The sequence below is a fragment of the Arachis ipaensis genome, chromosome B7 (genome assembly GCF_059453495.1).
Source record: "Arachis ipaensis isolate K30076 ecotype BB chromosome B7, ASM5945349v1, whole genome shotgun sequence".
Classification (NCBI taxonomy): domain Eukaryota; kingdom Viridiplantae; phylum Streptophyta; class Magnoliopsida; order Fabales; family Fabaceae; genus Arachis; species Arachis ipaensis.
In genome coordinates this window covers 2344590-2369619 of record NC_142442.1, presented here as the reverse complement: position 1 = coordinate 2369619, position 25030 = coordinate 2344590, and the positions used below count along the sequence as shown (strand labels likewise).

Here is a 25030-nt window from a genome sequence, read left to right as displayed (position 1 = left end):
TTAATACATCAAAATTAAAATTATTACTAAATTGGCCATATAGTTTCTTAATCATGTGTTATTGAGTTTCCATCAAGTTAATTAAATTTTTGGGAATAAAATTTGAAATGATTCCATAGGAATAAATGTAAAATATTTTAGGAGATGGAGAAAAATACAAAAACAAAAGGATAAAAGAAAAGCAGGACAAGAGGTCAGGCTGAGAAGGAAGGGAGAAGCCCCCAATAAAGGTAAAGAAATAAATAAAAAAATAATGAATTGATTCAAAAAATAAAAAAAGAAAGAAAGAAATAAATAAAAAGAAGAAAAAAGATATGACATTACAGATAGACACGGCCAGAGAAAGCCACAGAGAAGAAAGAAGCTAACACACTTTGACATCCATTTTTATTAATAAATTTTTTTGGTGTGCATCAAACCACACCACACCACACCACACCCAACAACAAAGACAAAGATTCAAAGAACAAAGAAGAAGAAGAAGAAGAAGAAGGTGTTGCTTTTCTTTCTTTCTCTCTCTTTCTTTCTCTGAAATCAGTGTGAACGACCCATCAAAATTTCACACACTGAAATGCTTATTTGATTTCAAAGCTTGATTCTTTTCATCGTTTCCCAATCTGGGTTCCGCTCTGTTCCTTAAAACATCACCAAATTACTCTTTTTTATATTGAAAACCAAAGCCATCGCCATGGGAAGAGGCAGAGGAGCTGCGGCTCTGAAACCCACGGCGGCGGTTGCGGCGGCGGAGGTAAACGGATCAGGGCCGATGCCAGTATTGAAGGAAGTTAGATACCGCGGCGTGAGGAAGAGACCGTGGGGAAGATTCGCCGCTGAAATCAGAGACCCGTTGAAGAAAGCGAGGGTTTGGCTCGGAACCTTCGATTCCGCCGAGGACGCCGCACGCGCTTACGACGCCGCCGCAAGAACACTCCGGGGACCAAAAGCCAAGACCAATTTTCCTCTCTCTTCTCCTTTTTGCTACCAGAACAACCCCCATAGCGCCGTCGTGGATCCTTACTACTACGCCGCCGTAAACGGCGGCGCCGGCGGCGGGTTTCAGGAGAGTCCGGTGAACCCTCAGAGGCCGACGTGCAGTGGAATGAGCAGCACAGTGGAATCGTTCAGCGGGCCGCGGACGATGAAGGCGCCGCCGTGTACGGTGGCGCCGGCGACGGTAGGTAGGAGGTACCCTCGGACTCCTCCAGTTGTGCCAGAAGATTGCCATAGTGATTGTGATTCTTCATCGTCGGTGGTTGACGACGGCGATAATATTGTTTCGTCGTCGTTTAGAGCGCCGTTGCCGTTTGATCTCAACGCGCCGCCGTTGGAGGGTGGCGATGATGATGAGCTTCGCTGCACCGCCTTGTGCCTTTGAATGATTCTATATTTGAAGAAATGATGACTTTTAATATTTTTTTCTTCTTATATCTCTATTAAATCTTTTTTTTCTTCTGTTATTATTTTTTTTCTATCTGTTATGATGCGGAAGAAAGCAAAAAAAAAAAAAATTGAAATGAATGATGATCAGATATAAGATTATGGTAATATGATCTTAATTCTGTGAGAGTAAGTTCCTTGATGGATTGGATCCGGTTTTTTTTTTCTTCTTTCACATTAATTTTTTTTCTTTAATTTCTATAAGTGGAATTGCAAAAACCAAAAAAAAAAAAAAATGTTATGATATGTTGTTGGATGATAATTTTATGGATTGGAATTTGTTAAGGTTATGTATCTAAGTCTAAATCTAATGTGGGTTTGCATTGGTAAATTTTTGTGTTATTTCATAATACTAGTTAACAAATGCAAGTGTTAATCTATTAAAGTTAGATTAGTACTAATCCTCTTAATTATTTTTAGGAATTTTAGCTTCTATTTGTTGGTTCCTTCCATCACTTTTGGTGTATGCTGAATTTCCAGCAATGTGAGATTATTCTAAGAACATGTATGGCTTAGAATGATGAGAAGGGTTGGCAATTGGCATAGATTTTCTGAAATCAATTTTGGTTTTTGATTTTTTGTTTAACTTTATGGTCAAGTCTAATTACTTGAAGGGCTTCCAAAGAAACAAAGGTTGATTAGTGTTGTAGGTGGTGAATTTTTTTTTTCTTTTTTCTTTTTGAAACTTTTCTTATCTTGAGAGCAATTGTAAAAAAGATAAAGTACTACTATCATTTTGCCTCCTTAGCACTCAAGGGGCATGGCTTCAAAGGGTGTAGATTTTCAGCATGAATGATTAGATTGAGAGAAATGGATCCCCCTCCCTCTTTTTTTTTTTTTTAATTTTTTTTTCTTCTAAGAAATAATAATTTCTCATGTTGTAAAAAGGTCATAAAACCTTGTAAGAAATAAACATGTCTTTAATGGAATTATAGGGCATCTTCTTGTTGTGAATTTTAATGTCTAAATGGTAGCTAAGTGGGTGTAGTCCACCAAATTAGTTAATTGTAGTGATATTGGTTTGTGTTTTTTTTTCCAATTTTTTTTTTATTTTCATAGTTTTGAAAAAAAAAATTAAAAAGTGAAAACACAGAATAAAATATTACCTTTTCACTATTTTAGAGAAATTTCATAAGGAAACAACTTTCTTCAATAGATATTGTGTTGTATTCAGGAATTGAATTTGAGATTATTTGTTATAAATAAGAAGAGTTTTGACATTCTAACTTACTATTAGAGTTGTTGTAAAGAAAGGAATATACAATTCCTCTCGTTCAATAATAATAGTTAGAGAAAATAATAATTAGAGAAAAGGATAAATATCTCTTTTGACTTTTTTTATCTGCGAATATTTAAATTTTTCAGGATTTGAAAATATACTTACGTCTCTAATTTTTTCAAAACCTAAAAATATCGATCTCTTGTGTTCACTTGGGTCAATCTAAGTTAGACTCAATATTTAGATTTTGAAAAAATAAAAAATTTAAATATATTTTTAAATTTTTAAAGATTTAAATGTCTGTAAACTAAAAAATTCGAAATTAGAGATCAAATTATCCTTTCTTTAATGGTTATATCATTCTAGAGATGGAATCAAATTCCAAAAGAATTGACCTAATGGTAGTGAAATGAGATTAGGGTTGTACATTAAATAGTTATGGCTTGTCTAATTTGAACGTTGATCCTAAAAATTCCAGAGAGAGGAAGGTGCGGTGTTTGTGAGATTGGGATATAAGAAATTAGGGTTTCCATGAATTTTCGTAGCATACCCCACTCACTCATTGTTTTGTGCGTGACTCTTCTAGACTCCACGGGAATGCTTATATTGCTAAGCTATTTCTCTACTTTATGTTTTAATATTTATTTATTAATTTCATGTGATATTGAAAATTTATTAAATAATAATTTAATTAAATTTATTAAATTATTTAATAATTTTTAACTATTAACTTTACATAAAATTAATTGCATGTAAGTGTTTATTATTTATTTAACACAAATATTTTTGAAAATGTTTGCATTGACAAAATTTGTTAAAAAATTAATAAATTTTTTAAAAAAATTTAAAATATAATAAAAGTAATAAAATAAAACTATTTTAATAAGTAATAAACGAATTTTAAAAGATATCCAAAATTTTGTGCGTTTAATCCAAATTTTTTGCTGAGAATATCTGGATAGTTATTTGAAAGTTACATGTAAAAGATAAGTAAATTTTGGTGATTCAACTAAAAAGAATGTAAAAAAATTAATGTTAAAGTTATATTTGTAATTACACCAATATAAAAAAAAGTTAATAAGATAACAATAACTTACAATTACATCAATATTGATAAAAAAAAAAGCCTTGTTCTATCTTGATATTTCCTTTATCCTCTTTAAACTTTGTTATTTTTCTATGAAAAATGTGAAGTAACTATTTTTTTTTTTTACCAAAGATAGAAGACTCGAATCCGCAACCTCTTAATTGAGTATGGGGAGACTATACCATTTGAGCTATTAACTATTTTTTCTTTTATGTTTATCTTACATTGAGGTAATATTGATTAATTTTTTTTTACTTTTTTAGCATTAAAATTTTATGTTTTTTATTTCTTATTTCTTATTACCATTTTCATTAGTTGGATATTTTATAACCACTAAGTTCATGTTTAAATAATAATTATTTAATTAGTATTTAGATATAAAATGCATTATTTAGTGCATAATTAGGCCATAGGGGTTTCCTACAAAGTCAACGCCGTTGCTAAGACCAACGTGATGAAAAACACACACAAACACTGTTTGAGGTGACCCATCATTTGCCTTCAACTTCGCAAAATGCTGCCATGAACTTGCCCACCTTGCCACTCATTCCATTATCTAATATAATTAATAGAAATCATATATATACACAGCATCTCTTAGGCTTGATTGTTGCCACAAGAATGTAATCTTTATTCTCTATTAAGATACAAGCAAATCTTATTATTTCCATACATCATTATGATTCGGTTTAATTTGTCATGCCTTAGGCTATGCTTGAAAGTTTTGCAGCCGATTGAAAGAAATTTATTAGAAAATATTTAATTATTTTGTTGATTCATATAGTTTTTAATTGAATTCCTACATTACTTTTAATGTTATAATTAGATTATTTTTAATATAAAAATATTATATTTAATTGAATATTTTTTCATAAATTAAAAGTATTCATAATTAAAATCCTAATTAGATATTTAATTGCATGTATTTTAAAAAAAATATTTTATTAATTTTAATATTTTTGACATAAAAATAATTAATTACAAAATTAAAAAAATTAAAAGTAGTATAAAAATTTAATTAAAAAAATATATATAGAGATCTAACTAAAAATTTAGTAAAATTATAGGGATTAATAGAATAATTAAACTTTAGTAAAATGAAATAAAAAATTATGAAATTAATTGATTAAATTATGTCATCAAATATTTTATAGAGTTTATAGGTAAACGGTTCCGCTACGTTACCAACAACATATGCCAACTTCTGCCAACTCTTATTTATAATTGTGTTTCATGGAAATGTATTCGTGGATGTGTCTAATAAAAATGTCTTTTTTATAGCTGTGTTTAATAGAAGTGTCTTTATAGATATATTTTCTGGATGTGTCTCTTTATATATGTATTTAAAATATATTAATTATTAGACACATCCCGAACACACTTCCATGAAACACAATTATAAATAAGAGTTGGCAGATAATATGTTGGTACCCTATACTTTTTCATAGGTAAAATAGATAGGATGATTGTATAATTTGGTGGTCACAAAAAACTTATTGTAGCCATCATTTTTCATGATTGTACTCCGTTATTGATTATTATGTTTTTTGTTAACTATTTTTTCTTTTATAAATACTTTTGTAACACTAAATAAAGCTAAAAAGATTTTACTTTAGATTAGTGTTTTCCTTTAACCTATTTTTTTTAAATAATAAAAGAAAGAAAGGAATATATGGATTATGGAGAAAGAAAATATGATCATCATACAACATGTTGGGGGAAAATTGGGAGGCATGAAATAGTGAGTTCTCATTGTGCTTCCAACAAATCAACCTTCCACATTTGTTGTCAATTTATATATATGTTGCTGTTTGGATCAGCTGAGAATAACTCTTGTTGTGTCTTCTTCAGCCACATAAAAGAAACAATAATAATTCTTGTGATGTTTATCATATACCTTCTTTTAATGCCTTGTGATTGTATGTCCACCAATTTTGTATTGTATTTGTATATTAACTTATGCTTATAAACAAAGATTTGAATTTGAATACGTTGTTAGATAATCAATCGTGTATTATCACCTAAAAATAACTAATTTTTAAATTTATTATTTAAAAAATAACATGACTAGGGTACTTGAACCTTTTATTATTCCACCAAAACAAAAATGAAGAACCTAAGAGTAGGCATGCCTATGACTATTAGATGGAACAATATTAATTACTTGATGCCTATAAAGTATAAAGTATAAACCCATGGTTGATTATTCTACATGAGATTGGGACCTCCAATAAGGGATTTGGTGGAAGGATTATATAATTCTAAAATACCCAAAAAAAAAAAAAAAGGAGGACATGATCACATGGTGGATTATTGTTAGAGACTGGAGTAGGTGATCTTATTTTCTTAATAGGAAGTGTATACATTTGGACCACGTCTTATTAGTTGAGGGTTATTTTTCTTTTCTTTCTTTCTTTCAAGGTTGAACAACCATCTGTCTCATATGATATCCTCTACTGTTGTATTACCAATTGATTGGGGTAAGGGTAAGTGACAAATTTTAGAATTATGTTTTAAGGTAGGAGTTGATGCCTGTCTAGACATTTGTGGTCCACAAACCGTGATTTTTGTGATATTTTTTTTTCCCCAAGGTCTTCATTTTCATCTTCTCTTTGGTTTTGCATTTATGTAGTGTTGTCTTTCCAGATCCAGGAAAAGAAGAAGAGAGAGGATTTATTAGTTTATTGGATAATCAGCCTTTTATACCTTTTAATTCTTGAAAAATTCATGAAATAGTTTTCGAAAGATAAAAAGATACTTAGTTCTAACTATTTTGTCAGAACTAAAATCTTTCACATGACAAAATATTTCATAATTTATTTTAATTTTCTTGGACAACTATTTTTCCTTAAGGATTTGGCTAAAGTAGTTGTGTAATTACAACTATTTTCATAGCCATTTTTGTTTGTCATAAATGGATACTAATGATCGTTTTTTATAATATCACTTCTAATTTGATAAAATCTTATTATAAATATAATTCATTAATTTTGTATTGAGAGTAATATCTTTCAAACAAAAATGAGATTAAGAGTAACATCTCTCAAACAAAAATGACAATATCTATTTACAAGAGTAGTATTATCCCTTCCCAATTTTGTAACATTTCAACCCTTTACTTTATCTCTTTCGTGCATAGCAAATTACTACTATCTTTTATGATAATTGAAACCAAAAGCATTTCAAAACATTTTTTAATGTTGCAGATGTCCTCCCAGTGGACGTAGCATTATCTGGGTTACAATTTAAACCATAATTTATCTGCCACCCTGTGGTGGACATGTCGTTTTTCCTTTACATATATTTATTTCTTTTTGCCCATTTCTCTTTAAGACAATAAATAAAATCTGAGTAACTTAGGACCTTGCTAAACTTGTAGAGTTGTAGTACCAAAAAAAAAAAAAAAAAAACGAACAGATAACAAAACCACACTGCTTAACGATCACACTCCTTTGTTAAGTTCTTGTGCAGTTCACAGGTCACAACCTCCAGCACCAGAAAAATTAAACAAGACAACTATTTTGTTTTGTGATCATACCTTACAGACTAAAATATGTAGAGAACTATCCATTTAATCCATGCTTGTGCAAAATCAAAAAGGATGCGCCACAAGTTTATGCAACTCACTTCTAATGAAATGTCACAGATATCCTAGAGACATGACCTTCTAAATTCTAATCCATACACAAACCAGCTTAAGCTATTCAACTTCAATCTTACAATCACAGAGTGTTCAGTGGATCGCGACGTCAAAGGAACTCGCGAAGCACAATTACTCAAACCGTATAATATGCAATGAAATGTGATGTCAACTATATTTAAGAAGTAAGCTCTAAGGAGCATAATCCAAAATTAACATGCGAGACCTGGAAAAAAGAATTAAAAAAATTCAGATCCTAAGGTTCAACGGTTGTCACCTGTTGCCACTCGCCATCTACAGCTTCCTTCCATAAGGTAACATTGTTGTTACCATCCGCCACGGCCAATATATTGCCAGTCAAGGACCACGAAACCCTCCATACGGGGGTCTTGAAATCATTCAAAACTTTTCCTTCCCACTGATCCCCCTCCTTGGCCACGGTCCATATGATCACTCTACCATCTTGCGACGCACTGGCAATGGTGGACTTAGGGAGTCCCAAGTTGGGTGCCCAAGCAACATCCCGAACCCAATCCGTATGCATCTTAAGAGCAGGGAAGCAGTCCAACTTCCACTGCCCGTCGCTGAGCTTCCACACCTTCACAGTATTGTCACAGCCACCCGAGCATAGCTTGTGCACGGGATCTAGAAGGCCAGAACCAACCAGAGCACCAGGCGCTGTTGAGGGAGCCCAAGACACCGAAGTTACGCCAACAGGGTGAGCCTGATCTATCCTTGAAGTGTCCCACCCACCATCTGGTCTGGCAGTGAACACCGAGATATTCCCATCTGATGAACCACAAGCCAGGCGAAGACCCAACTCATGAGGTGCCCAAGCAATTGAATTAACAGAAGACTTATGATCATCGAAGACATGAGCTTGAGTCCATTCATTTTGATTACCCTCCTTCCACAATATAACACGCCCATCATAGGAACAAGAGGCGAGTAGAGAACCAAATTTCGGGTGAGCCCACACAACCTGCCAAACAGGTCCTTGGTGACCAGCCAAGGTAGCTAGATGCTGAGAGGCATTGTTGGACACACCAATAATCTTAATGGTGTGATCGGATGAGGCTGTAGCCAGCCTCTTACCATAGTAATCCATTGCAACATCATGGACCGTGTCTTGATGACCCGTTTCAACCTTTTGAGAAGGCATATTTCTGCACATACATACAAAACCCACCATTTAGCAAGAAATCATCATTTTTGCATTTTTCTAAAACTCCATAAATCAAACATGGCGAACAGTCGACAACAAAATAGTCATATAGCGAAAAGCCATTGACATCCAAACAGTTTTAATTTTGGTAAATGACAGTATAAAAGAGTCATGTACAATTACCAAACCATAAATTTGTACATATCAGAAAAAATATCCGACTCTCTTATCCCGCGTCCTTAAAATCTTCCATAGATTAGCATGTGATAAATGACAGTATAGTGCATCTAAAAGTAATCTCAATCTAAAAAAAGGGTATAATCTACAATAACTGAAAACGAAATGTGCCAAAACAAGGTAGCTTCAACTGAAAGAACAACTTATAATCTACAATAACAATTTTTTAAAAAAAAGGAAACAATTCTCAAAACCCTATGTTCCAATAGCGGCGTTAAAACATAAACCCTAGGGCAGAATCCCAGCATAAAAGTCTTAGTAGCTCAAAACTCATCCCATATATTTGCTTGATTGTTAAAGATTATTGTGATACCTGATAAAATCCTCTTACTGAAACTAGAATTTGGTTCGATACTTGAGATTACCATAACCATAACCAAATGATATATAATAGAAGAAAGACAACGAATAGAAGCAAACGGAAAATTGAAAATGAAAGAATTAAAAAACTGATCCCTTAAAAAGGGGGAGAAGACGGAAATGCAAAGATCTAAATATCGAACAACAAAATTGAAGAGATCGAGAGAGAGAAGGAGAGTACCTTGTGATTTGTGAAGTAGAAATCAGCTGAAGAAGAGCGTAAGAGTTTGGATCTAAGATCTATTCACACAACGCAGAACACAAATATTTGGAAGAAGAAAAAATAACTTTTTTATTTTTTTAATTATATATAATTTTTGGTCATCTAGTGTTTTTGTTTTTTGAGGAATAAAATCTGTTCATATTTGTTTGGGCTTGCTTCTTTCATGTAGTTTTACTTGGCCTGTTATAAGCCCATTCTATAAGCCCAATAATCCCAAAATCTGACCAAACGAAAAAAAAAATCTATTTATATATTTTTATACGTTTCAATTACTAAACATAATCATGCACTATGTCACATGGTGTTAATTTTTGCGTGGGATCTTTTAATTTTTTGTAGCTCTAATTTCGTGACAGTAATGCAACATTTTGGCAATCAAATTTGAATATGTTCCTTTTTTTTTATTAAAGAAGATGAGGTTTCATTTTTGTTTTTATTAGATGTAATTCCTTTTCTTTAGATTTTTGTTTTCATTTGAAGTTTCAGCTCTCAATTAACAAAATCAAATTATTTCTTCTCTATTGATAGAGGGAGAAATTTAGCACAAGATTATAATAAAAATAGAGTAACTTAGTGTAATTAAAAGTTGTTTAGTTATATATATAAAAATAACAATTATATAAGAATATGAAAAATAGTATTAGACTAGGAAATGTGGGTGATTCATTGGTGTTTAGGTGGAATTTTGATGAATTTAAATGGTACCGCTACAGATATATAAAAAATGAATTGAAAGTATTGAAAGGAAATAAATGTGTTAATAAAGTTTAACATGGAGGGATAATGACAATATAATCATATTTTTGGTGTCATATTTGACTGAGATAGTTTTTTTATTTAGTTAAATATAATAGTTAGTTTGTGTTTTGGTGGTATACTTAGGTTTAGAAATTTTTATAACTTTTGTTTTTAGATGGCAGTTAAGTTAATTATTTATTATTAAACTATTCTTCTACTTTAATTCATGACAACAATAAAAAAGTTTTACGGACCACAAATTCAGTCCAACAGAATACATAAATTTAGTTTTAATTTTAGTTTTTATCATCTTATCTTATCTTATTTTTGCGTGAAAAAAATGAAATTAAATTTATGTATTTTATTGGATTGAATTTATGGACTGTGAAACTTCTTTATTGTTGTCATAGACTAAAGTAGAAGAATGATTTAATATTTATCTTTAATGATAATATTAAAAAAAAATTAATTACCTAATTATGATATTTTTGAACACTTTTTTTGTTTTGAGTCAAAATTAAAATTCAACTTGTTACGATGGGGTAACCGGAGATGGTGGGCTGGACTTGCTAGGTTGGCCCAATCGTCTGAGGAAGGAAGCCTTCGAGCGGGTCTACGCCTTGAGGGCCTCCGTCCGACTTGTGAGTATGAACGAGCGGGGGGTGGTACCTGCAAAGACACTCCGATGCCTAAGTCAGCAAGGGTGTGAGCAGGTCTATAGAGTATTGGGACTTAGAGATACCTGAGAGGTGTCAGTGTATTTATAGTGGTGAATCAATAACCACCGTTGAAGTAATGCCACCTTTTTAGAGTGATAACCGTCCCTTTATCTTATGGAGGTTAAGATATGGCTCCTGGAAGTGGTTAGAGAGATTCTAGGGGCAGTTACTCATTTAAACGAGTGATTATCTGCCAGCTAACCCTCGTCCCCGACTTCTTTAGGGTAAGTCGTGATAAGAACCGACTTCGCAGGAGGAAGGTCGGTGCTAGGCGAGGCTCAACCCTTCGTATTGGGCCTTTTATTTGGACTTGGGCCTTATCATTGGGCCAGGGTATGAACAGTGCCCCTACTCGAGTCCAATTTCTTTTAAGATTTGGGTTCGAGTATTCTACTCGGGAACGTAGCCGACTTGGGAGGGAACCGACGTGTTTGTTTGGAACCAACGTGACTTTCGTGACTTTTGATTTTCACAGTTACGTCTAATCAAAACGTCGCGTCTGTTAGAGGTTCGCGTAGGTATTAATTACCTTGATAACGGTGCACCTATTTATGACTGCTCTGTTTTTACCATTATGCCCCTAACGTGTTTATAAATACTTTCCCTCCCTGTCATTGTTTCGTTTCTGCGATTTTTCAAATTTCATCTTCACCTGTTCTTGCAGCATTCTTGCGTTTGAAGGCTTTCATTTTCTCCAACCTTTTTCAGATAAAGGTTAGATTTTTCTTCCTCTTCCTTTGCAACATGCTTTCTGTTTGCATGCTTTTATTTTTCGGATGGATATGTTGATTCGTAGGTTTCTGTTTGATTCCGTACTTCCCCCTTAGAGACCATGTTTTTTGATTTTCTTTTCTTTTTTTCCCTTTGTAAGTTTTACCAACCCCTTTTTTAAAAAGAAAGAAAATGTCTTCTGTTGAAAGTCTTGCTCAGTGGGTTGATGTTACGGTCCTGGGGGAGGAACCTTTGGTAGACACCGAATTTATCACCAACCTTCGCACTCATCACCGAATTTGTACTTCCGAGGAGGATGAGCCGAAGTATGAGTTGGTGGTCCCGGGTCCGGAAGACCGGGTTTGCTTCGGGAGGGCCACTGAGGAGGCCCCTCATTTCTTCTTTATGTATGAGAGCATGGTTACCCGTTTGGGTATTTTTCTTCCATTTTCTGATTTTGAGATGTCGGTGTTGCGTTACTGCCGAGTTGCTCCTACTCAACTTCACCCCAATTCCTGGGGTTTTCTGAAAATCTACCATTTTATCAGCCATGCTTTAGACTTTTCGACTTCTTTGAGAATTTTCTTTCATCTCTTCCATATGACCAAACCCTTCAGTGGGCAAAATAATAAGCAACAATGGGTGTCTTTCCGGGCTATACAAGGTCGGAGAGTTTTCACCTTTTTTGACGAATCCTTTCATGACTTCAAAAATTATTTTTTCAAAGTTCAAGGCGTAGAGGGTCACCACCCCTTTTTCTTGGATGAGAATTCTTTCCCTCGCTTTCCCTTGTACTGGTTAGAGGCTTCCCCCTGTGAGAAATATGGTTTGGAGGATCTGGATGAAGTGGAGGCGGCCATTGTGGGGTTCCTCCGAGAAGTATGGGGGAGGGCCCCATATCTGGATACCAAAAAATTTCTCCAGGGGTCGTCGTCTTTTGTCCATACACAACTAGGTAGCCTTTATCTACTTTATTTCTGACTTGCTTCTACCGACTTGAAGTTTACCGACTTGTTTTACTAATTGTTTTCTTTTACAGAGATGGCGAGGAAGAATTCCCATGAGTCTTACCAGAGAGTCCAGGAGGCCAAGGCGAGGTCTCGCGCCAGAACCGGTGGTGCCAGGGTAACTAGCTCTCCTCTTCCTCTTCCTCCCCCTTCTTTCCGAAATTTGGGGACTCCTTCTCAACCCATTGTTATTCCTGCTTCAGCTTCTTCTCAGCCGTCCCCTCCTCCCCGACCTTCTCTTGAGCCAGAGAAGAAGAAGCGCAAGGCTTTAGAGTCTGGCTCTTCTTTTGAAGGTGAGGCTAAGGTAGATGCTCTTGCATTTATCCGAAAGTTCATATATCCCCATACCCGTATAGGTATGGATGATGTTTCTATTCAGAACCACCTCACTATTCTGGCTGAGGAGAGTATCAGGGCGGCGGGGATTTGTGCCAAGTTCCTTGATATTTTTGAGAAGACTCCTCTTAGCTCTCTGGGTTCAACCTCTAAGGTTGAAGAGTTGGAGGGGAGGCTTCTCATATATCAGGAACATGAGAAGGAGTTGAAGAAGGAGGTCGCCAAATTGAAGGAGGAGAGGGATAGCCTCCGAGAGAAGGAAAGTAAGTTACAAGCCCTACGTAACATGGAGGAGGGCTTGAGAAAGAAGGCGCAGGAGAGTTATCAAAGTTTATTTGAGGACCTTGTGGCTGTAAGGAGGGATTTGTTGAACTCTCGGACAGCCTATGCCGAGTTGGAGGACTCTATTGCTGAGGGGGCAGAGGAGGCCTGGAGGATTTTTAAGGAGCAGGTCGGAGTCCTTGCTCCCGACCTGGATTTCTCTCCTTTGGATCCTGACAAGGTCGTTATTGATGGTGCCATAGTTTATCTCCCTGCTCCCGAGGTCATCACCGAGTCAGATTTGAAGACTCGGGGGCAGAGAATCATTGAGTCTCCTCCTCGTCAAAAAGATGTTCCGAGTTCCTCCCGACCTCTCGGCACCTCTTCTCCGACTCCTATGGACACTTCTCTCCCTGGTCCTGATGGCACTCCGACTTCTCTTCCCGACTCTGGTGGTGATCCATCTACTCCCTTCAATCCTGGTGGTGATGCTCTTTAAAAATTTGTTGGCTATATGGGGGCCCGGCCTGTGGGTCCCCTCTTTTTTTAAACTCTTTATATTTGTTGTGGTGGTATGTTGACATTTGCCTAGGCCTTTTATGGCCGTAAACAAAAATATTTATAATTGTCCTTTTTTAGATAAGGGTTTTATTTAACAAAAATACCCTTTTTTGGTATAAGGGTTTTAGCTACCTTTTTGTGTGCATGCTTTCTGATTTTGATTTTTCGAAGTCCTTTTAATCTTTTCTGAAAACCTTTTGCTTGTCTGTCTTTCTAAGCCTTTTCGCTTTAGGACATTCTTTAAGCTTTTTCCTAGGTTTTTTGATATCTTTTTTGTTATTCCTTATACTCAACTTTGTTTTATTGAGTTCTATGACTTAGGTTATTTTTGCGATGCGTTTTCTTTTCTACTCGGTTTTTCATTTTGACTTATAAGTCGGAATGTTTGCGAGTTTCTCACGATCAACTTTTATAACCTCTTTACACCGACTTGTACCTCGTCGTTTTATCCTGACGACCATCTAGGTCGGTTCATGGGATTTTCACGTTTTGTCGAGCTTAAGTCGGCGCGTTTCGTAGGAAGAAAAAATAAACGAGAAGGAATTTATAAGAGATATTGTAAAAGATCTTTATTAATTTGGGAAGGTACTTTACTGCTACTAAGGGTTTTTAATAATTTTTTCCCCTTAGCCTCTACTATGATGCCTCATTAAAAACCCTTCTTCAGAAAAAACCCTCTAATGTTTGGGAAAAAATCGTGAAGTTGGGAAAAGAGTACATCAGGGAGTAGAGTTCGCTCTTAACTATAGTACCTTTTAATATTACAAGCATGCCACGATCTTGGTAACTCGGCGCCGCTTAGATCGGTCACCTTATAATAACCTTTTCCTAAGACCTCGCTGACTTTGTAGGGTCCTTTCCAGTTGGCAGCGAGTTTTCCTTCCCCTGACTTGTTGACTCCTATGTCGTTTCTGATTAAGACCAAATCACTTAGTGCGAAATTTCTTTGAATGACTTTCTTGTTGTATCTGGTAGCCATCCTTTGCTTCAGTGCTGCTTCTCTTATTTGGGCTTGTTCTCGGACTTCGGGGAGCAACTCTAGCTCTTCTTTGTGCCCCTGTATGTTTCCGATTTCATCATGAAGAATCACCATTGGGCTTTGCTCACTGATTTCTACTGGTATCATAGCTTCTACCCCATAGACAAGTCAGAAGGGCGTTTCTCCAGTGGCAGATTGTGGCGTTGTCCGATAAGCCCACAACACTTGTGGGAGCTCTTATGTCCAGGCTCCCTTTGCTTCTTGTAGTCTTTTCTTCAGCCCTGCCAGTATGACTTTGTTGGCTGCCTCGGCTTGTCCATTGGCTTGTGGATGTTCCACCGAGGTGAACTGGTGTTTGATTTTCATACTGGCCACCAGGCTTCTGAAGGTAGAGTCGGTGAACTGGGTTCCATTATCTGTAGTGATGGAATAAGGTATTCCATACCTTGTGATGATATTTCTGTAGAGGAACCACCGACTTCTTTGAGCTGTGATAGTAGCCAGTGGTTCTGCTTCTATCCACTTTGTGAAGTAGTCTATCCCCACGATCAAATATTTGACTTGTCCTGGCGCCTGGGGAAAAGGACCTAGCAAATCCATTCCCCATTTTGCGAAGGGCCATGGAGAAGTTATACTGATGAGTTCTTCGGGGGGAGCTACGTGGAAATTTGCATGCATCTGGCATGGCTGACACTTTTTCACAAACTCGGTGGCATCTTTTTGCAAGGTCGGCCAGTAGAATCCAGCTCGGATGACCTTCCTGGCTAACGACCTTGCTTCGAGATGATTTCCGCAAATCCCATTGTGAACCTCCTCTAGCACTTCAGTGGTCCTTGAGGTCGGTACGCACTTCAACAATGGTGTCGATATTCCCCTTTTATAAAGGATATTTTTCACCAAAGTGTAATGTTGTGCTTCTCTCCGGATTTTCTTGGCCTCTTTTTCCTCTTTAGGGAAGACGTCAAATTTTAGGTATTCGACCAGAGGATTCATCCATACGAGGTTTAGCCCGGATACCTCAAGGACATCTTGTTTGCCTTCTGCTTTCACTACCGAGGGTTCTTGGAGAGTTTCCTGGATCAGGCTTCTATTGTTCCCTCCTGGCTTGGTACTTGCTAACTTGGAGAGGGCGTCTGCTCTGCTATTGAGATCCCGAGTTATGTGTTTAACCTCGGTTTCCGCAAAGCGCCCGAGGTACTCCAAAGTTTTTTCCAAGTATCTCTTCATATTTGGATCTTTTGCCTGATACTCTCCGTTTATCTGGGAGGTCACCACTTGGGAGTCGCTGTATATCATCACTTTTGTTGCACCGACTTCTTCTGCCAGCTTTAATCTAGCGATCAGGGCTTCGTATTCTGCCTGATTATTTGAAGCTGGGAATTCAAATTTGAGGGAAACCTCTATTTGGGTTCCCCTTTCGTCAACCAATATTATGCCTGCGCCGCTTCCTGTCTTGTTTGAGGATCCATCTACATAGAGTTCCCATGTGGTTGGCTTTTCCTCTTGGTCTCCTGCGTATTCCACTATGAAGTCGGTAAGGCATTGGGCTTTGATTGCCGTCCGAGTTTCATATCTCACGTCGAACTCGGAGAGCTCTATTGCCCATTGAATCATTCTCCCAGCAACATCCGTCTTTTGGAGGATTTGCTTCATGGGTTGGTTCGTGCGGACTCTTATTGTATGAGCTTGAAAGTAAGGTCGTAGCCTTCGTGAGGCTATTACTAAGGAGTAAGCAAACTTCTCTAGTTTGTGATACCTTAGCTCGGGGGCCTGTAGAACTTTGCTGATGAAGTAAACTGGATGCTGCCCGGCCTCGTCCTCCCTTATCAGGGCTGATGCAACATCCTTGTCTGCTACGGACAAATAAAGGACGAGACCTTCCCCGACTAGAGGTCGGGTTAGGATTGGTGGTTGACTCAAGAATCTTTTGAACTCCTGGAACGCTCCTTCGCATTCTGGAGTCCATTCAAACTGGCATCCCTTTTTTAATAAAGAAAGTAGTGGAAGGGATTTGAGTGCTGACCCTGCCAAGAACCTGCAAGTCGGGCTCTTCATTTCCAGGATAGCTTTACACTTATCGGGATTTGCTTCAATCCCTCTCTGTGTCAGCATAAAACCCAGGAATTTTCCAGCTTCTACCGCGAAGGCACATTTTGCGGGATTTAGTCTCATCCCGTGTAACCTTATGGTGTCGAAGACTTGCGAGAGGTCTGCCAAGAGGTTGACTTCTTCCTTGATTTTTACCAGCATGTCGTCGACGTAGACTTCCATTAGGCTCCCAAGGTGAGGAGCGAACACCCTGTTCATCAGCCTCTGATATGTGGCCCCTGCATTTTTCAATCCAAATGGCATGACCACGTAACAGAAATTAGCTCTGGGCGTGATGAATGATGTTTTCTCCTGGTCCGGCTCATACATCGGGATTTGGTTATACCCCGAGTAGGCATCCATGAACGGCAAGTATTGATATCCCGAGCTAGAGTCTACTAGGGTATCAATACTTGGTAGTGGATAAGGGTCCTTGGGACATGCCTTATTTAAGTCGGTGTAGTCGACACACATTCTCCATTTGCCATTTTGCTTTTTGACTAGCACTACATTAGCTAGCCATGTTGGATATTTGACTTATCTGATGAAGCCGGCTTCTAAGAGTGCCTGTACTTGTTCTTCTACTACTAGGGCTCGTTCCGGGCCGAGCTTGCGTCTTCTTTGTTGTACAAGTCGAGACCCTGGGTATACCGAGAGCTTGTGGGACATGAGCTCGGGATCTATCCCGGGCATGTCGGAGGCTTTCCAGGCAAAGAGGTCAGAATTGTCTCTTAGGAGTTTAGTCAACCCTTGTTTTAGGGTTTCCCCTAGGTTGGTTCCTATGTTGGTATTTTTTCCTTCCTCTTGGCCGACCTGTATTTCTTCGGTTTTTCCACCCGGCTGTGGTCGCAGCTCTTCCCTGGCCCTTACACCGCCGAGCTCTATGGTGTGAACTTCTTTGCCTTTTCCCCTTAGGTTCAGGCTTTCGTTGTAGCATTTCCTTGCCAATTTCTGATCTCTCCTCACCGTTGCTATTCCCGCTGAGGTCAGGAATTTCATGCACAGGTGGGGAGTGGACACCACTGCTCCGAGTCGATTAAGGGTAGCTCTGCCAATTAAAACATTATATGCTGACCCTACGTCGATGACTATGAAGTCTATACTCAGAGTTTTGGATTTTTTCCCTTTTCCAAAAGTGGTGTGAAGGGGTAGAAATCCCAGTGGTCTTATTGGCGTGTCGCCTAATCCGTACAAGGTGTCGAGGTAGGTTCTTAATTCTTTTTCATCTAGCCCTAGTTTGTCAAAAGCGGGCTTGAAAAGGATGTCCGCTGAGCTTCCTTGATCTACTAGGGTTCTGTGGAGATGGGCATTTGCTAGGATCATGGTTATTACCACTGGATCGTCGTGTCCAGGGATTACTCCTTGCCCATCCTCCTTTGTGAATGATATGGTTGGAAGGTCGGGTGACTCGCTTCCGACTTGGTAGACTCGCTTGAGATGCCTTATGCGAGAGGACTTGGTGAGTCCTCCTCCTACAAACCCTCCTGAGATCATATGGATATGTCTCTCCGGAGTCTGCGGTGGTGGGTCTCTTCTATCCTCATCGTCTCGCTTTCTCTTTCCATGGCTGTCCGATCTTTCTATGAGATATCTGTCAAGCCGGCCTTCTCTAGCTAGCTTTTCTATCACATTTTTAAGGTCGTAACAGTCATTTGTTGAGTGACCATATATTTTATGGTACTCACAGTAGTCGCTACGGTTCCCCCCTTTTTTATTTTTAATAGGCCTGGGAGGTGGCAGCCTTTCAATATTACAAATCTCTCTGTATACATCCACTATAGAAACCTTTAGAGGAGTATAAGAGTGATATTTTCTTGGTCTATCGAGACCGAGTTCTTCCTTCTTCTTGGGCTCCCTATCCCTCTCTTTTGTTGAGGGAAGATGCCCGGGTCGCCAACTCGAATCTCTCAGTCTGGCATTCTCCTCCATGTTGATGTACTTCTCAGCTCTTTCCTGTACATCACTTAAGGAGGCGGGGTGCCTTTTTGATATGGACTGTGAGAAAGGGCCTTCTCTAATCCCATTGACTAACCCCATAATAACTGCCTCGGTGGGCAGGTCTTGGATTTCTAAACATGCTTTGTTGAACCTTTCCATATAGGCTCGTAAGGGTTCTCCGACCTCCTGCTTTATTCCCAGGAGGCTCGGTGTATGTTTTACTTTGTCCTTCTGGATAGAGAACCTCATCAAGAATTTCCTTGAGAGGTCTTCGAAACTGGTGATTGACCTCGGGGAGAGGCTATCGAACCACTTCATTGCTGCTTTCGACAGAGTGGTCGGGAAGGCTTTGCATCGCGTAGCGTCAGAAGCGTCAGCCAGATACATTCGACTTTTGAAATTTCTTAAGTGATGCTTCGGATCTGAGGTTCCGTCGTAGAGGTCCATATCGGGGCTTTTGAAGTTCCTCGGAACTTTTGCCTTCATTATGTCCTCGCTGAAGGGGTCCTCCCCTCCTGGGGGCGACTCTTCTCGATCGTCGCGGGAGTTCCGACTTTTGAGGGAGGATTCCAACTTCAAGAGTTTTTTTTCTAACTCTTTTCGTCGTTCCATCTCCTCTTTCAGGTTCTTTTCTGTTTCTCTTTGTCGCTCCCGTTCCTGTTCCAGTTGTTCCAGGCGGCTTTGGTGGACATGAACTAATCCCATAAGTTCAGTTGCATGGGGTGGTTCATCCTTTTTCGATTCGCGCCCTTCTGAGGAATTTACCTTCGGATTTTTGACTCCGGAAGTACCCTCTCTATGCTGATCGTTAGTTCCTTGGTGGAGGGTTAGGTTTGCGTCATTGTCTCCAGTGTCCAGATTCTCTTGTTCGGAATCTGACTCCACATGACCCTCCTCAGGAGATCTGTCCGCCATCACGGGTTGATCTCTCGGGTCCCCGGCAACGGCGCCAATGTTACGATGGGGTAACTGGAGATGGTGGGCTGGACTTGCTAGGTTGGCCCAATCGTCTGAGGAAGGAAGCCTTCGAGCGGGTCTACGCCTTGAGGGCCTCCGTCCGACTTATGAGTATGAACGAGCGGGGGGTGGTACCTGCAAAGACACTCCGATGCCTAAGTCAGCAAGGGTGTGAGCAGGTCTAGAGAGTATTGGGACTTAGAGATACCTGAGAGGTGTCAGTGTATTTATAGTGGTGAACCAATAACCACCGTTGAAGTAATGCCACATTTTTAGGGTGATAACCGTCCTTTTATCTTAGGGAGGTTAAGATATGGCTCCTGGAAGTGGTTAGAGAGATTCTAGGGGCAGTTACTCATTTAAACGAGTGATTATCTGCCAGTTAATCCTCGTCCCCGACTTCTTTAGGGTAAGTCATGATAAGAACCGACTTCGCAGGAGGAAGGTCGGTGCTAGGCGAGGCTCAACCCTTCGTATTGGACCTTTTATTTGGACCTGGACCTTATTATTGGGTCAGGGTATGAACACAACTATATAAAAAAAAAAGATTTTACACCTTTTAATTATGTAAGAAACTGGATCGGAACCATATATACAATATATAATAATAACAGTAATAATAATATAATCAATTTAAATTAGTCTAATATTTAATTCATTAGTCACTTACTCACTTTAACAAATATCTAAAGTTCGAAATTTATCTGATTGACTAACAATATACAGTAATAATAATACTTAAAACATTACCATCTATTTATTGGCTATAATTTTTGGTTGGCAAATGTATCATTATAATATTTTATAGATAAACGTAATCACGTCATAATCAATAAAGATAAATGTAATCACGTTATTAGTTCTGATACTTGCAATAGAGAAACGTAGATATCAGTCAATAAAAGAAAGAAAAATTATAAATCATGTATCCTCAAATAGTCAAAAATAATAAATAATATAGCGAACTTAGAAGATAAAAGCAAGAGGTGGCACAAACTGCCATTAACGTTAAGCTTGCTTAAGCTTCAAGGAGTAGTTAAAGTAATAAGAAAAAACCTTGCCCCTTAATGTTTGGCGCCATCACATAACTTCACATGAAATAAATAAATAAATAAATAAATAAATAAAATAAAAGGGTTCGTTAAATCAGCAAAATAGTGCGTGCTTCACCTCCAACTCGGGTTTCCACTCCCAAAACGACGACGCTGGTGGAGTTCATCGTCGTCGTTTAATAAACACAGTCACGCTTTCTAGTTTCTACTTTGCCGAACGCAAGTATAAACTATAAAGAGTAGTAAACGACACGAGATCTTAACCGTCGCGTTTTCAAAGGCGTTCCAAACGCAGCGAATCGATGGAATTCGACCCGATCCCAATCGGTTCCTGCTCCAAAGAGAACCAGATCATCTACCAGCAGTGGTTCAATTACGCCGATTCAGGTACGCAAAGTTTTCAATTATTTTAGTTTATTTAATTTTTATTTTTTGGTGTTGCTGATTGTGGTGATGTTCGTGTTCAAAAATCGATGAATTTGTACTGTGTTTTTTTTTTTTTTTTCTATTTTCAGATGGCGATGGCCGCATTACGGGGAGTGATGCCACCAAGTTTTTCGCCATGTCCAATTTGTCTCGCCAGGATCTTAAGCAGGTTTTGTATTTTTTGTTTTTCATTGCAATTATTGATTCTAATGATAGTGGTTAGTTTCAGCTTTATATTTGATTAGTTTTGAACTCTCTAGCTTCTGATTATATAGATGCTAGCTGGCTATGAATGGTTGAGTGGTTTGTAGGAGTTGTGCTTAGCTGATATGTATCACAGTTGATTTCTTCTCAAGTTTTAACTGAATTGTTTATTTGTGTGCTCCAATTTGCCAAAATTGAAGGTGTGGGCTATTGCGGATTCGAAGCGACAAGGATATCTTGGTTTTGCAGAGTTCATCATTGCTATGCAGGTGAATTCATGTTATTTTTTAGTTGGAATGTGATGTTGAACTCTTTCTATAGTGCTTACGTTTTTTGAAATGTAGCTAATTTCTTTGGCACAATCCGGCCAACCAATAACACAAGATCTTCTTTCTAGTGGTGGTGAGTTTTTGTACTTCTAGATTTGTTTGCCGTTGTTTGGTTTGAATATATATATATATTTTTTAGTAGTTGAAGACTTCATGATGGCAATTCTTGTTGCTGTCCGCATATGTTGATTGTGAACTTCTGCTTTTCAGTTGAGCTGAAAAACTTGAAACCTCCCACAATGGATGGTTTGGATGTATTAATGGCTGTAAGTATTTTCTAACTTTTAGTATTATTGTGGTGATTGATATCTTAACTTTTATTTAGGGAAATTGCTTACTATTTGGTTTTGTTTATCCAGAAGAAAAGGCATAAAGAAAAAGAAGTTGATTCAAATGGTAATTTATTCCCACTATTACTGAATATGGGTATTTGTATTCCTTTGGTTTCTATATTCCTCTTTCGTCTTGAAAATCCAGTTTCAGTAGTTAGCAATAATGCAGGTAGTTCTCCATTGCAGCCATCACCATCTTCAAGTAGTTGGTTCTCTTCGAAGTCAACAAAAAAGGTAACAATTTTGTTACTGTTTCATATGGAATATTCATTTCATTTTTCAACTATTGACAGGCATTTCTATAGTTTCTTTTTACTTTCGGTTTTGCTGCTTCTTTGCTATTTTCAGTTCTTATATATTGTCAATACATTCTTACTTGTTATTAATTCCCCCCTTCCTCCAAATACATGCCTACAGGTTTCACTTTCCTCCGTGACCTCAATAATTGATGGCTTGAAGAAACTCTACATCCAGAAGTTGAGGCCATTAGAAGCTACTTATCGTTTTAATGATTTTGTATCCCCATTACTGGTCAGTAATTTAGTGTTTTTGTACTTTGGAAGATTTGTGTCAACTTTTAGTTATTCGATTAAATACATTTTTTAGTTTGCATTCTTTTCTATTAATGTTAGTGTTTTTTAAGTAATACAAAATTGCTAATTTATTATTGATTGGAATTTTTTTTCACACTCAGACAAATAGTGACTTTGAAGCAAAGCCAATGGTTATGCTTTTGGGTCAATACTCAACTGGTAAAACAACATTTATCAAACATCTACTTAAAAGTAGTTATCCAGGCAAGTGATTCTCTGCTTTGAGGGTTTGTGTGTCCTCGATATGTATGGAATTGCTCATGATATCTGTTTCAAAAATTTATTTAATAATGTTTCTACGTTTCTCTTGTTTTTTCATGACTGCAGGAGCCCATATTGGACCGGAGCCTACAACTGATCGGTTTGTTGTTGTCATGGTACGAGCCAAATTGTCCAATTATTCTGTTACCATCAAGATTTTCTTAGTTTGAATTAACTAATCAATATGATTTTACCAACAAGATTCAACTTATCTGAGTACAATGCTTTACAGTGTACTTAGTACTTTGTATCGTAGAATAACTGCCAAGTTTCTGATTATTTGAATCATTGTTGTCTGTGAACATCTAATAATGTAACTATCTTGAAGTAATTGGGAAATAAATTACTACCGCTTTAATTTTAACTAGCAAATAGTACTATTGTACAGTCTGGACCTGACGAGAGAAGCATTCCTGGAAATACTGTTGCTGTCCAAGCAGACATGCCATTTAGTGGTCTTACAAGTTTTGGCACCGCATTTTTGTCAAAATTTGAGTGCTCTCAAATGCCTCATCCGGTAAGGTGCTCTAGAACCATTGAAAATGTTTAAGAGATTTTCCTTTGGTAGTTGGACTTATACTTTTTGCAATCATCCAAAGCTACTGGACCACATTACATTTGTGGACAGTCCCGGAGTTTTATCCGGAGAAAAGCAACGAACACAACGGGCATATGATTTTACAGGTGTAACATCTTGGTTTGCTGCCAAATGTGATTTGATACTCCTCCTGTTTGATCCTCACAAGCTTGATATTAGTGATGAATTCAAGCGTGTGATCTCATCCTTGCGTGGGCATGATGACAAAATTCGAGTAGTTTTGAACAAGGCAGACCAAGTTGATACTCAACAAGTAAGAGCATGTATAGTTAAACTGCCATCTGTTTACTCATTAAATTGACCCAACAAGTTAAGGGGAAACCTAACCACTATTTGCGCTTATTTGCAGCTAATGAGAGTTTATGGAGCATTGATGTGGTCACTTGGGAAGGTGCTGAATACACCTGAAGTCATGCGTGTGTATATCGGGTTGGTTACTCTATACGTGTATCTCTAAACAATTGCCATAACTTAAGTGTTTCACTTGTTGAGATAGAGACACTTTGTTTCTACAATCACATGGTTTTGGCTATGTTTGTTCTATTGGAGGAAGACTTGTTTATCTTTCATTCTTTTTCCACCTTTTATCATGTACTATGCAATTTAGACTTGATCACTGAGTTATTTTTCTTGATCATGAGATTGCCATGTGCTGTTTGTGCTTAATTACTTTATTCTGTCAGCTCCTTCAACGATAAACCCATAAATGATGCTGTCAGTGGTCCAATCGGTAAGGAACTCTTTGAAAAAGAACAAGAGGACCTTCTTTCAGACCTAAAAGATATACCAAAGAAGGCCTGTGATCGAAGAGTGAGTTCATCCATCTAACTTTGCTTTTTCTTTATTATATTTTAGTATTTAACCAATGTTTTGTCAATTGCTGCTACTCTGCTAGGTGTGTTTTGTTTGTTGAAGTTGCTGCTTCGTATAAATAATAAAATATTGTTTGTGTTTATGTAGATCAACGAATTTGTAAAACGGGCACGAGCTGCCAAGATACATGCTTACATTATCAGTCATCTTAAAAAGGAGATGCCTGCTATGATGGGCAAAGCTAAAGCTCAGCAAAAGCTTATTGATAATCTGGCTGCAGCATTTGGAAAGGTAGGATTTCTGCATAAGTCTCTTTCATAACAATGGTAATGTGCATCAGCACATAAGTGACTGTAAAATTTGAAACAGGTACAAAGGGAGTTTCATCTACCTCCTGGAGACTTCCCAGATGTTGAACATTTCAGAGAGACTCTAAGTGGTTATAATTTTGACAAGTTTGAGAAATTGAAACCAAAAATGATACAGGCAGTAGATGACATGTTAGGTTATGACATTCCAAACCTCTTGAAAAATTTTAGGAATCCATATGATTAGTTTTACGAGCAATTGAGCCTGTTAAATAATTAAATAATCAGTAGTTTATTGGAGTTTAGGCATTTGTAGCAGACTCTGTATACCATGTATCATGCCATTTTTTATGTAACGTGCCTTTTTTTTTTTTCGTTAACTTTCTTACTGTATTCTTTATCATTTTGTTTTCGTGAATAAGTTCAAAAAGTTGAAGAAAAAAAAGCTGTC

General features: G+C 37.5%; 3 protein-coding genes across 3 annotated transcripts; 2 read left to right on the top strand and 1 right to left on the bottom strand.

Annotated features, from left to right (window-relative positions):
* Positions 1–223: 223 nt before the first annotated feature.
* Positions 224–1570, top strand: LOC107608903 (ethylene-responsive transcription factor 3). Its single transcript, XM_016310680.3, has one exon. It carries the CDS (start codon positions 689–691, stop codon positions 1373–1375), a length of 687 nt encoding a protein of 228 aa, XP_016166166.1. The 5' UTR covers positions 224–688; the 3' UTR covers positions 1376–1570.
* A 5727-nt stretch (positions 1571–7297) lies between these two features.
* Positions 7298–9453, bottom strand: LOC107608902 (protein transport protein SEC13 homolog B). Its single transcript, XM_016310679.3, has 2 exons — positions 9327–9453; positions 7298–8549 (listed from the first exon to the last, which is right to left on the bottom strand). Exon 2 carries the CDS (start codon positions 8543–8545, stop codon positions 7640–7642), a length of 906 nt encoding a protein of 301 aa, XP_016166165.1. The 5' UTR covers positions 8546–8549; positions 9327–9453; the 3' UTR covers positions 7298–7639.
* Positions 9454–20613: 11160 nt separating this feature from the next.
* LOC107609019 (EH domain-containing protein 1) lies at positions 20614–24949 on the top strand. The gene is made up of 16 exons (XM_016310837.3): positions 20614–21102; positions 21231–21310; positions 21546–21614; positions 21690–21747; positions 21885–21940; positions 22034–22070; positions 22176–22240; positions 22424–22537; positions 22701–22803; positions 22927–22976; positions 23249–23377; positions 23460–23711; positions 23808–23887; positions 24142–24268; positions 24419–24562; positions 24641–24949. The coding sequence occupies exons 1-16, from the start codon at positions 21018–21020 to the stop codon at positions 24824–24826; spliced, it is 1635 nt and encodes a 544-aa protein (XP_016166323.1). The 5' UTR covers positions 20614–21017; the 3' UTR covers positions 24827–24949.
* Positions 24950–25030: the final 81 nt, after the last annotated feature.